The 13,790-nt window shown below is 47.5% G+C and overlaps 1 protein-coding gene across 1 annotated transcript; it reads right to left on the reverse strand.

The window, feature by feature from the left end:
• Positions 1-8,801: 8,801 nt before the first annotated feature.
• Positions 8,802-12,958, reverse strand: LOC103707617 (POLLEN-EXPRESSED TRANSCRIPTION FACTOR 2). Its single transcript, XM_008792166.6, has 2 exons — positions 11,186-12,958; positions 8,802-9,448 (listed from the first exon to the last, which is right to left on the reverse strand). The coding sequence occupies exon 1, from the start codon at positions 12,859-12,861 to the stop codon at positions 11,230-11,232; it is 1,632 nt and encodes a 543-aa protein (XP_008790388.3). The 5' UTR covers positions 12,862-12,958; the 3' UTR covers positions 8,802-9,448; positions 11,186-11,229.
• Between the last annotated feature and the right edge of the window lie 832 nt (positions 12,959-13,790).

Here is a 13,790-nt window from a genome sequence, read left to right on the forward strand (position 1 = left end):
GGAGAGGTGAAGGATTTCCGATAGAGCTTTCCCTCGTATAGTATGTATCGGGTGGCGAGGCGCTTGATTCGGCGAGCCTCTCGTACATCAGCAGGGAGGGTTTCGTCTTGCAGATAGCTGATGAGTCCATCCATCCAGCTTGGCTCGAGCTCGGTGCAGAGGGTCTGCTCGGGCTCGTCTGTGCTGGGCTTTTGGAGATATTCCAGGACTGCCTCTTTGGGAAGCTCGCTCATGCGAGAGGACGCCAACTTTGATAGCTGGTCGGCCCTGAGATTCTCCGACCTGGCAATATGTTGAATGTGGAAAGAGTCCAAGGTCGAGGCGAGATCCCGTACCTTCTGGAGATACTTCTGCATGGTCGGGTCTCTAGCTTCGAAGTCGCCCACAATTTGGTTGACGACGAGCTGAGAATCACTGAAGGCCTTCAAGTCCTTCACTCCTAGCTCTTTGGCTAGCTTAAGCCCGGCGACGAGCGCTTCATACTCCGCCATATTATTGGAAGCAGAAAACTCGAGGCGCAGGGCCTGCTCGGCGACCACCCCCTCCGGGCTGGTGAGAATAAATCCTGCTCCACTACCCCCCGAGTTTGAAGAGCCATCGACATGTAGAGTCCATGTCAAACTTGGGGTCTGTTCCAACGGTGGCTCAGGTTCAGGCTCGACCTCATCTGGTATGGTGCACTCGGCTATAAAGTCTGCGAGTGCTTGTGCTTTGATCGCCGGTCTGGGCCGGTACTCAATGTCGAATTCCCCGAGCTCAATGGCCCATTTAGTGATCCGACCCGCACGATCTGATCTCTGCAGGATCTGCTTGATCGGCTGGTCAGTCAGCACAGCCACTGTGTGAGCTTGGAAGTAGGGTCGGAGCCTCCGAGCTGAGATGACCAAAGCGTAGGCGGTCTTCTCAAGCTTGGAGTATCGGGTCTCAGCATCCCTTAAGACCCGGCTGGTGTAATACACCGGTTTCTGAAGTTTCCCCTCCTCTCGGACCAGGACCGAGCTTACTGCTACAGGGGAGACAGCTAAATACAAGTAGAGGAGCTCACCCTGTTGAGGCTTCGTGAGTAGGGGAGGGGAAGCCAGCAAGTGCTTGAGCTCTTCAAAAGATTGCTGGCACTCGTCCGACCACAAAAAGTTCTTCGGCTTCTTGAGGGCTGCAAAGAATGGAAGGCAGCGCTCGGCTGAGCGGGAGATAAACCTCCCGAGGGCTGCCACTCGGCCTGTGAGCCGCTGTACCTCCTTGACCGTCCTGGGAGGCGTCATCCTTTGGAGGGCTCGGATCTTCTCTGGATTGGCCTCGATTCCTCGTTGTGTAATGATGAAGCCGAGGAATTTGCCGGAGGTGACCCCGAATGCACATTTAGCTGGGTTGAGCTTCATCTGGTACTTTCGGAGTGTGGAGAATGCTTCATTGAGGTCGGCTATGTGGTCTTGCGCCGCCTTGCTTTTCACCAGCATATCATCCACGTAGACCTCCATGTTTCGGCCTATTTGGTCTTTGAAGATCCGGCTGACCAGCCTTTGATAAGTCGCCCCGGCATTTTTTAGACCGAATGGCATCACTTTGTAGCAATAGGTTCCCCCGTCGGTGATGAAGGTTGTCTTTTCCTCGTCTTCTGGCGCCATGCGGATCTGGTTATATCCGGAAAAGGCGTCCATGAATGCCAGCAGCTCGTGACCCGAGGTGGAGTCCACGAGCTGGTCAATGCTGGGAAGTGGAAAGCTGTCCTTCGGGCAGGCTTTATTCAGGTCGGTGTAGTCCACGCACATACGCCACTTTCCGCTAGCTTTTTTGACGAGGACCACATTGGCGAGCCATTCCGGGTAGGATATCTCCCGGATGAAACCGGCTTCAAGGAGCTTGCCGACCTCCTCGGCTGCTGCTCGTTGTCGTTCAGGGGCGGCGCCTCGCTTCTTTTGCCGCACGGGCTTGCAGGTCGGCTTCACCTGAAGTCGGTGGACCATGACCTCCGGGTCTATCCCCGGCATATCTACAGGCGACCAGGCGAAGACATCCATATTGTCCCGTAGGAAGTCGACGAGGCGACTCCTCTCGTTTTCGCCAAGGCCAGAGCCGATCTGCACGGTTAGCTCGGGAAAGTTCTCTCGTAAGGGAACTTGAATTAACAACTCACCAGGCTCTACCCGCTCTTTCTGGGGGTTGACCCGTGCCTCCATAACTTCAGTTGAGGGCTGGTCAGTCGTTGGGGCGGGCACCTCGGCTGGTCGTCTTGCCTCGTGGGTCGCTAGGTAGCATCGCCTTGCCACCATTTGGTCCCCTCGGACTTCACCGACTCCCTGGCTGGTGGGGAATCGCATCAGCAGGTGGTGAGTTGAGACCGCTGCTCGAAGGGCGTTGAGTCCTGGCCTTCCAAGGATGGCGTTGTAAACCAAGGGCAGGCGTATCACAAGGAAGCTCATACCCACGGTACTTTCACGAGGGGCGAGCCCGGCTGTGACCAGAAGGTCGATCTCGCCCTCTACTGGGACTGAATCCCCAGTGAATCCAACTAGCGGAGCATTCATCCTCCGTAGCTGTTCTTTTGTCATCCCCATTTTACAATAAGCATCAAAATACAAAACATTCGCCGAGCTTCCATTATCAACCAGGATGCGTTTTACATCAAATTTATTTATGATCATGGAGATGACCATGGCATCATCATGGGGAGTTTCGACTCCCTCTAGATCGTCATCTGAGAAGGAGATGGCTTCAGAGGTGCGCGGGCGCTTCGAGGAGGCTCCTTCCCCTGAGGCTTCCCCAGCCGAGGTCCCTCCTCGGATAGTGTTGATGACGCCGGCGATGGGCCTGTTGGCATTAGAACCTTCAGGCTGTGCTGCTCCTTCGGCTGGCTTCTTCCCTTCACGCCGGCCTTGTACAAACCGATCGAGCACCCCTCGGCGAATGAGTGCTTCGATCTCATTTCGGAGCTGATAACAATCCTCGGTATCATGGCCGTGATCCCGGTGAAAACGGCAACACTTCCGGAGATCACGCCGGATTCTGGTGTCTGGCTTTGGAGGGGGGAGCCGGATGCAATCCCGACTCTCAATCTCCATGAGGATTTCAGCCCGAGGAGCATTGAGGGGAGTATACTCTTCATACCTCCCTTCAGGTGCACGGGCCTGCAGTGGGAACCTCGGGCGGAGTGACCTCTGCTGCGGCGGTCCTCTCAACCGGGGTGGACTTTTCGGGCGGGGCGGATTCTTAGCTCGTCGTGGAGACGGGCTTCTGGGTCGGCTGCGTTCCTCACGGCGCCTCTTCTTGGGGTTCTGCTCGGTCCCGCCCCGCCTGACGGCCACGGCTTCCTCAGCCTTGGCATACTTCCGGGCTCGAGCGAACATTTCTGTAAGGTCCGCTGGGAAATTCTTCTCAATCGAGAAGAGGAATCTGTAGGACCGGGCTCCAGTCTTCAGCGCCGACATGGCGATTGACTGGTCAAGCTCCCGGACTTCCCATGTTGCGGCGGTGAACCGGTCCAAGTACTCCTTGAAGGATTCTCCCTCCTTTTGTTTGATGTCAAGGAGGGAGTCAGATGTCCGCCGCTGGGGCTGGCTGGCAGCAAAGTTGCCAGCAAATTGTCTGCCGAGCTGCTCAAAGGAAGAGACAGTACTCGGCTTCAGCACGGTAAACCAAAGCCGGGCTGGTCCTCGGAGTGTCGCCGGGAAAGCCTTGCACATCATGGCTTCCGAGGCTCCTTGTAGGGCCATTAAGACCCGGTAACTCTCCAGGTGGTCAAAGGGATCTGCCTTGCCGTTGTAAGGCTCCACCTGGGGCATCTTGAACCGGAGGGGAACCGGTTCATCTTCAATCTCCTGGGAGAAGGGCGACTTCGTATTGAACTCGAAGTCGCCGTTACGTCCCGATTTTCTCCCGTGGAGTGCCTGGATTTGGCGCTCCAGCTTTTCGACCTTCTTGTCGAGTTCATTATTCTGGAGGATCGCTACAGCGGTTCCTCCGGGTGCAGGTTGCCCTGGAACCGACTCAGCTTCTGAAGGCTGTGGCCAGCCTCCGTGATCTCTGACTGGGTGCTCTCTCCAGAGGGAGGCCTGGACTTGAGAGTCCTGACCTCGAAGAGGAAGCCCGCTTGTAGGGGGCTCCGGTTGAACTGGAGCCGGGGGAGGCGGTGCTGCTGGGATGCCCCTGGGTTGCAAGCTTTGGACGGCGGTAGCCAACGCCTGCACTTGCTGCACCAGGGCATCAAATTGTTCCGGTTGAACTTGAGGTGCTGGCTCAACCGGGGGTGGTGAGTTCCGAACGGAACATTCTGGGCTTGGTGGAGGACGTCGAGAGGCGTTGGAAGCCCCTTTGCTTCTTAGCTTCATGGTAGCGAACTCGGGCCCTTCCTCTAGCGCCAACTGTTGCTGGAAATTGGACCCGGGGGCCGCCGTGAAGCCGGGGAAGGAGGAGCTCCACTGCTGCAGGGGGCGGACGGCGGTGCGCCGGCTGGCTGCGTCCTCCGCTGCGGGGGGTGTGCAAGTCCTGCAAAGAAAACCGGTGGCCGGGCTCCCCGGCGCCGGCCCTCCGATGCCTAAGTCAGAGGGGGCAAGTATGTGGAGAAGAGCAGGGGAGAGAGTATGTGGAGAAGACAAAGAGAATCCCGTGTTCAATTGTGTCTGTGCTGTTTTCTTCCTTTTTCCCCCGGTCTAGGAGGGTTCTCTCCAGCTCCGGGTTTTTTTCTGCTTTTTGGTCCTCTCTCCCTTTTCCCTCCAGGTTTCCTTTTATAGGAGGATTTTTGTTACCTGGGAGGTGACAGGAGGTTTGTCCTATTTTGTAATAATTGGGCACGATTTGGCCCATTAATGGCGTAATGGAGAACGGGACCGAATCAGACCGGAATCAGGGAGTTGTCACGGTCGATCGGACCTGTTGGAGTGGTTGAACCGCCGGCTGTGGTGGGCCTGGGGTCCGTGGATGGTAAGTGCATTTATTACCGAATGAACCGGCGGTCAGGGAGAGCCATACGTTCTGATGGTTCAGTGATCCGGAGATCGTCTTGGGCCGTGTTCATTAAATGCCTGAGTGCATCGGAGACTTGAGGGAGTCTCATGCATTAATGGCAGGTCGTGCCGAACGCCTGAGGAGATCTTATGCCTTGATGGCTTGGAGATAGTGGCAGGTCGCAAGTCGTAGGAGTTGTCAAGTCCCTTGGACTTTAGGCAGAGGTTGAACATTTGGTTAAGGCATCGGCTCGGCAAGGGTGCCGAGCCGAGCTGATCGCCCAATGGGGCGCCCTGTGGCGGGGCTGCTTTGAGTACTCCTGGTCGGCGCCCTTTAGGCGAGCACCTTCTAGCAGAGCGCCTCGGCGCTGTCTTTGGTCGGCACTTTCTAACCGAGCAGCTTATTTTGGTTGGGCACCTCTTGGCGCGCACTCTGGTCGGCGCCTTCTAGTCGAGCGCCTTCCTGGTCGGCATCCTTTGGCCGAGCAGCTTTCTGGTCGGCGATCTTTGGCCGAGCAGCTCTCCGTTCGGCACTCTTTGGCCGAGCAACTTTCCGGCTGGCGCTCTTCGGCCGAGCAGCTCTCTGGTCGGCACTCTCTGACCGAGCAGCTTTCCGGTCGGCGCTCTTTGGCTGAGCGCCTCCGTAGATGTATGACTTGGGGTTTTTCCCCCAACAGCTTCAGAAACTTGTACGGTTTTTACTGAACTTGGCATTACCTTGTAGCATTATTATTTAGAGCGTCCAAGCAGGCATAAACCAAGCTATTCAAAATTTGTAGTACCCCAAATATTCTGTAAGTACAAGGGACATATTATTACGCCAGACTGTTAGTAATTATTACGTTGGATCCTTCTTACAAGGGACATAATTTATAGTATGTTACTTATCTCAATGTTAGGATATGTGGTTCATAAATTAGACCATTGTGTATATATTATGAAGAATGGGAGTTATTTTACAATTATCTTTTTTATATATGGATGATACTTCTTATTGGAAACAATCTATCAATAATGATTAAGTAAATAAAATCATGGCTAACCTCTCGATTTCAAATGAGAAACAAGAGAGAAGCATCATAATCTTAGAAATAAAGATCATTAGAGATAGAAAATCTAGGATGCTTTGTCTAAGTAAATTACAGTATCTTGATTATATTCTTAAAAGATTTAAGAGATATAATTGCAAAACCTTATCCACACATGTTAAAAAGGATTTGAATTGAAGTAATAAAGATTATCTAGTTAAAGGACAAGAAAAACTAGATGCATACTATATACAAACAGTGGGAAGTTTAATACACGTATTTGCAAACTACGTGCAAGAGGCAGAGTATATTGCTTGTAGCATAGCTTCTATCCTTTTTTTTTCAAATATAATTTTCATTGTTGACATGAAAGTGGGTGTTCATACCTGCCCTCTCTACATATATTGTAATAATCAAGAAGCCATTGCACTAATTGATCGTAATTTAAACAGCTCAAACGATAATATATTCATTTGAGATGACTGCATATAGAAAATATTGTTGACAATAAAGAAGTTAGTATATGCTATCCATCTCCCACTAAGGGCTCGTTTGGTTCGCGAGAAGCATTTTCTCTCCTAGGAATATGATTTTTGGAAAACAAATTCCTAGGAAGATGATATATAGAAAAGTACTTTTGGCATATTTGGTTGAACATGGAAAAGTGACAAATTTACAAAGTGTTTATATTTGGTTGGCCATTCACTTTCCTGGGAAAGTTATGTATAATTCTTATTATGCCCTTAATAAAAATTAGGTCTTTAATGCCACTTTAATGCTTCTTTAATGCTGAAGGGCTTTTTTGGAAAAAAAATAAAAATGGAGTGATTTCCGCCATATTTCTCATGGGAAATACTTTTTCATGAATTGTGGGAATCATATTCCCATGGGAATACAACTTTTCCATCTCTCTCTTTTGAAAACTCCAACTAAACAAGAGACATCTCATTACTTTTTTGTTGACCACACTTTCTCTCCTTCTTTTCCCACGAACCAAATGAGCCCTAATATATATGATTGATGACCCTTCGACGAAGGGTGCATGTACTAAATTTTTCTCTAAGCATATCAGCATCATGGGACTTATAAATATTTTTCTTAGTTCTTTGTACCCTTTAAACTTATATATACGTTGATACAGGGTTTAACCGATATATTATACCAAATGCTAAATATACTTACATGGACACGTAGTCTTATATACCATACCAAATGCTAAAGAAAACGATAAACCTATCCATATGATATGAAGAGAGAAGAAGAAAGAAGAGAGAACGAAAGAAAGGAAAGATAAAAGAACAAGGGAAAGTGAAAGACGAAAAATAAAGAAAAGAAGAGAGAAGAAAAGGAAAGAAAGATAAGAAAATAAGAAAAGGAGGGAGAAGATTTAAAGAACAGCTCCAAGCCCCTATCAACTGTAGATTTCTCAGAACAAACTAAGCAACTAAATTTTGGGGATCCAAGAGGAGAATGCGCTTTTTTTTTTTGTTTCGGCAAGACGAATTTATATATTGCACCGATCTAGCGAAAATACATCATTCACTAGAAGAAACTTTTCGAAATTTTTTACATTCTGCTCACAACTAACACTAACAAAAGGTGAAGACAAACGTATATATATATAGGTGCAGTGATCTCTCTTATTAGGACCAGCAGCTGAGTCGAAGGGACTCCTCAAAATTGTCTTCCAGAGAGGAAGGTCTAACCTCCTTGCCATCCTCTCTGGCTAATTCTTCTCCCGCTGCTTCTCCGACGGCTTCTGGCGGCGTTGCCGGGGGATCAATGGATGCCATTCCATTGGTAAACATAACATGAAAAATAGTATTGGAGACGGGATACTGGAGAGAGGAGGGACTGGGCTTCCATTGGTGATAGCTCAGGAAGAGCATGGCAGCCGTGGGAGCCATCAAAAAACGGAGACTAGGACAACAAGGAGATGATCACAATCGGGAAAAAAGATGACGAAGTATACATACATACGTACATATATATATATATATATATATATATATATAGAGAGAGAGAGAGAGAGAGAGAGAGAGAGAGAGAGAGAGAGAGAAGGAGAAGGGATGGTTTTGTGAGGGTGGGTGGGAAAACGATGGGAGTTTGTGGGGTTGAATAGTTTCGGGACGAGACCGGGGGCATGAAAAGAGAAACCATGGGTGAGAATGGTGGGGTGTTCGGTCAAACCAGCCGCTGTGGGTGCCGTCGAATGCTGTGCGTACAAAACAACGGGAGGGGAAAAGATCGGTCTTTGGCTCTCTTTTTTTTCTTTAAAGAAAAAAATTAAAACGTATTCTACGTTTATAGAGATGAAGATGGTCGCGTGGTTTGATGTCGACGTGCTGATCGGTGAGGCATGCAGAATTAATTGAGACTCGTAACGGCGTGTCTCACGCAAGCGCTGGAAGGTGGCAAAACTATCTCTTGTTTTACGTTGGCATACACGTCTCATCCGGTTAGTCAAATATCAAAATAGTAAATGCAAGGTATTCTTTATTTTTTTTTCAATTTTTTTTTATTGTTTTGTTGATTTTGAAGCGTCCTGTAATCCGAGAGAGATTGTAAGAATATTCTATTTATTTTGGTATAAAATAATATATAGGCGAAGTTTTTTCTTTTTTCTTCTTTTAATTATGTTTAAAATAGATAAGATAAATAAAATTTATAGGTATAAATATCTTATTCATTATTCTAAAATAAAAATTATAATAATATTACTATTGATATAGACGTTGTTATAATGAGGCACAAACATTTATGTATGGGTTTTTAATTTTTTAGATGAGTCACTCCCTAGCTATCCAAGCATAGATCTTCGGCGAATCCATCATTAGATCATACAATGCTGCTTCATAATCCATATAGATGAATGAAATTCAATCTCCGGCATCGCAAAATAAAGATCAATCATCCTTCGGCGCAAAAGATACAACCCAAACTCTCCAAAATGGACTAAAGGCAGTGATGGGGAATTATGGCCACTCGTGTTCCCAGAATCCCAAACAAGCAGCCTCTTGTGTTTTGTTGCTTGATGACGATACGGCTCCTCATCCAAAAAAGCTTATTGGATGTTTCCAACGTAGATTTATTAGAGGAACTTATCAGACTATTGGAGTCCGAGAGCCCCTGTTACTAATTGGGTGCCAACGTCAACCTGTAACATATCCGTGGATTAAAAATGATTATTCAGCAAGCGGTCACTCGCCCTTAAATCCTCCATTGCTCTGAGCTCCCCGCTTTATCTCCAGCCCGAAGGAAGACAGAAAGAAGTAGAACAAAAAATAAAAGAGAATCAGAAAGACCAGGTACTAGGTTGAGCCGCAAAGGCCACGGAAACCTTCAGTACTGCTCTGCTCTCATGAGTCATGCAAGCATCCATGCTGCATTCCACGCCACCAGGATGATTCTGTATTCCAGAGGTGAAGTAGCCATCCATACGCATGCCAAGCCAAATATAGAATTTCTCCTTCCAAGTTCCTACACCCAAAGAAATCATCAAATTACAACCTATCATGACCATAACAATTCAAACCTTGCTCAACTATTTGATGCTGATTTATATTTGTTCGATAAGTATTCCGGTTAGCTTAAACTTTTCCATGTCCTGAAGGGCTAAAAGATGAGATATCTCAGCAACTATAAATATCAAATATGAATTAACATGCTCCTTTACCACTGAATATCACCCCTCCACCCATCTTATCATCTGGTCTCGGGACAAGCATCAGCCATGGGGGTGGAATTTTGCCCCAACCACTAACAAATGATACAAGAATGGTGCCAGATATTTGAGGTGGTGCACCATGTTTCTGCTGACAGACTGCAATAGTTATCAGGAAAGAGAAGGTATCAGAAACAAAAACACATTCTCTACTTCCAGGAGTCTACCATTCGCATGGACAGCCTCATTCAGTAAACACGAGGAGAGGGGTACAATTTGTCATGGAAATTCAGTTTTGCAGTGCCTTCCAGGTATTGCATACAGCATGGACAAGCCTAGTGGTCACTGCCAGGTTAATCAGAGGGTAATGGAGCAGCAATGTATAGAGCTAGGAGAAGAATGACCGGCGCTCGTGGATAGAAAAGTCTCAGATCAGATACTTCTCAAATTCCTAAACCTATTCCTCATGCACCTCATTTACACAGTTCCTTTTTACAACCAACATGGCAAGAGAAGGCATACAAACATATTGTTGAAGTAGACATTTTCCAACAAGCATAGCAGATTGGCTTCCCTGCCTAAGATATTCCAAGGGAGGCCTCCGAAGTCACCACCGTCGGTAGGGCCACTGGTTTGGACATAAAAAAATACAGAAAACTATGCTGCCATTTGAAGCATGCAGAGGAGTTTAATAACACAACAGGAAAAGGGCGGTCCAGTGCACCAGACTGGCCATTGCAAGGTCTGGGAGGGTTATACATACACAATCTTAACCCTGAATGCAGGGAAGCTGTTTCCGTGACCTCCAGATCAGAAGGAGTAGCCTTACCTCCAGGCTGTAGGAGTTTAAATAATCCAATAAATCTGTAAAATAAGTCTTGGGCAATTCAAAATAACTCAAGGACAAAGAAGCTTTTATAAAATGGAAAGAAAAAGGTTTTTTCCCTTTGCTTTCACAAGTTAATAGCAAGATAGGGATGACGACATAAAAATGCTACGGTGCTTATGATTTCTAGGTGTAGAAATATAGTGCCTTATTTTACAATGCAGAATCAGCGATATGAGTCCAATTTAATGCAAAAGACAGCAAAAATACTGCTCTGAACCAAGCAATAAGTTAGCTCAGTAGGTAATAATCTGCTCCCTCACAATCTTAAAAAACATACCTACAGATCATGAAAATCAGAAGTAAGATGGCAATAAATCAAGGTGACATTGCTGGAACGTTACCTTCTTGTCTTCATTGTAAGGAAATTTAAGTAGATTGTAATGCACCTACATTTCCATGCTTGAAGCAGGTGGACCAACATAAATCTATTTTTTATATATAATAAATGAGACTAGACCATCTTATAAGCCAAAAGCCATTTTAGCTAGCAACTGCTAAAGTCAATAAATTTCTTTACTTCCGAAATGAACTGCACCGTAGTAAGAAAAGAACAGTATGAAGCTAAGGTATCGAAGTTTTGATGCAACCATCAATCAAAATGAATGGGTTCTTGTCAACAACTGAATCAAAGAAACAGTATGGATCTATCCAAGTAATGTCCAACCTGTAAGTACAATATTGACAGGGGCCCCTGAACACCAAAAATCATCACCAGCAGTCCCCAACCCTGGAATTTTCTGGTCCTGTTTGTCTCTGAGTACTCGAGGAATTGAAAACATGCAAGGCCAGCAACGTATTATAGTGGCCTTGCTCTATTTCATCCTCTTTAACTCCATGGAGAAGTAAAAGTTCAATTATGCAGTCCTCCCAATCAAGACCACCATTTTTAACTCTCTTCCTCCTCCCCCTCCCCCCCTTCCTACCTATCATCTGCTCCAAAACAGAATCCTCTTCCTTCCCACCCGAATCGGCAGAGGATGATGGAGGCTTCATAACCTCATTAATCCGATGCTTAGCAGCTTTTATCTTCTCTTTTCTCCATTTCCTGGTTTTGACACCAGTAACAAAAGATGGAGGCAGAGCATCATAACCGACATCACGCTGTAATACTTGCTCAAGCGTCAGCTTCTTGTCGGAATCCCATCTTCCCTCCCACGAATCAATTAATGCCTCCGAATCCAATCCAGCTATCCTCCTCTTCTTCCCCTGGTCCTTCCCAAGCTCTCCCTTTTCCTTAAGATAGCCAATTCTCTCCAAGACATTTTTGTAAGCATTCAAAAGGCATTCCCCCGAGACCTTTAGGTTCTCCAACTCAACGCAGCTCATCACCTCATGACCACCCTCTTCATGACCTATATTGTTGAAATACTTGGAATCACTATCCTCCCTCGGGTTTGAATGATAGGCATTCAGGAGATCACCCAAATCGAATCCAAGGCCCTCCTCCTCCGACCCTTCCACCGATCTGGATTTGGACTTCACCTCCATGATCCGGATCAAAAGGGGCGCATTTTGCACTAGGTTCTTGACGGTGACGTCTGCGCCCCAGGGAAGCAAGGACCTTGCGACATCGACGAGGGTCTCCATGAGCTCCTTGAGCCGGCGCTTGCTGGTGGCGACCCCGGCGTAGATCTCCTTGGCAATGTCCTCAATCCCGGCCTTCACCCCGTTCACCTCCGCCACAAACGCCGCTACGGCGGCGACCATCGGGAGTGGCTGCCGCCCAGTGGTGAGGAACCACTTGGTGGCGCACTGGAGGAGGAAGCACCCCTGGCCGATGATCTGCTCGGCCTTTTCCCTCTCGATCCCGGCGAAGCTGGGGGAGGTGCGGACAGTGCGCTCGAGGGAGTGGACGGCGTCGAACTCCGGAAGCGGGGGAAGGCGGAGGTGGTGGGTGACGCGGCCGGCCATCCGGCCGAGGTCGTGAACTTCGGAGCCGACGGCGGCGGCGGCCTCGGCGAGGGAGAGGGGGAGGCGATGGCGGCGCATGACGAGGTAGGCACAAGCGGCGGCAAGGACGGTGAACCACTGGCCGTCGCCGAGCGCGCCTTCGGTGACATCGGAGGCGAGGGCGGCGGCCTCGGCGGCGCGGGCGGGGGAGAGGCCGAGGCGGGCGGCGAGGTCGGCAAGGAGGGTGCGGGCGCGGAGTAGGCGGCGGTCGCGGTGGCTGAAGACTCCGACGGAGAGCATGAGGGAGCCGGTGGGGACGCCGTCGGAGGTGAAGGTCTGGTGGCGGAAGTCATCGGAGGAGAGCACGCGGCCGCACGAACCACAGACGCGGGCGCCGGAGTCCGGGTCCACGACCACCCGGCCCTCGCCGCAGCTTCCGCAGACATCCATCGCCGCCGGCGACGAAGAAATCAATGCCTCTGATCTCCTGTTATTTGAGGGCGAATTAGGGCTTTTTCCTTTTTTTTCTTTTTCTTTATTAATTTTATTTATGTTATTTCGACCTTGCGTGTTAGGCACGTGATTTTATAGCAAGGACCAAAAGGCGGTGGGTCGTGCCTCGCGACTTGTGAGACTGTATATATTGATTTGGTTTAACTAGAGTTAAGTAATGGATGTTGCACCATTTTGGGCTTTAGGGCTCCATTTGGCTCCAAATAAACCTAAAATACATCTGAATAATTTTTTAGTAGATTTAATTAATTTTTCATAGTCCCAAAGATACTTTTAGATATTTAAAAAAAACAAAATTTTGATAGTTATTTGATTTTAAATTAAATTACTCAACAGATAGAGTCGGAAATAATGGGACATGACAACCTTAAGTGCTCGTTTCTTTAAAATTATATTCAGGCCAAATTTAGTCAAAAAGAAAAAACCTATCGTATGTATGGCTAATATTGTGCAATATTGTGATCGGCGTTTTTGGGAAGAGCTGACAAATAAATTGAGCAGCTTGTCTTGTCTTGGGCTTGGCTCGAGAAAAAGTTCAAATTAAGTTTGGTTGGAAGTTAAACAAATCAAACTTAAACTAGCAAAAATAGATTTTAAACTAATTTCATGATCGATCTAACTCGATCAGGCACGCCTCGGTCAAAACCGGAATACATTTATATCTATAAATGTGCATTATATATAGTGGATTATTGGATTAAATCTTTAATTAGTGTTTCTCTTTTTTATTCTTTGAATCAATTGAATATGAATTCAAGAACAAGCTTGCAATTCAAGTTTAACTCAAATTAATTTCAGCTTGATTTAGGATTATCAAGCTAATCAATTAGGCCTTCAATTGGGTTGGATATGGGTTTGCCATTCTC

Source organism: Phoenix dactylifera, chromosome 7, assembly GCF_051530095.1.
Source record: "Phoenix dactylifera cultivar Ajwa chromosome 7, Ajwa_hap1_PhDact_Kaust_v1.1, whole genome shotgun sequence".
In the NCBI taxonomy this organism is placed as follows: Eukaryota; Viridiplantae; Streptophyta; class Magnoliopsida; order Arecales; family Arecaceae; genus Phoenix; species Phoenix dactylifera.

Bases quoted from the DNA above. Each gene is read 5' to 3' on its own strand.
- LOC103707617 (XM_008792166.6), bottom strand. From the start codon at position 12,861: ATGGATGTCTGCGGAAGCTGCGGCGAGGGCCGGGTGGTCGTGGACCCG.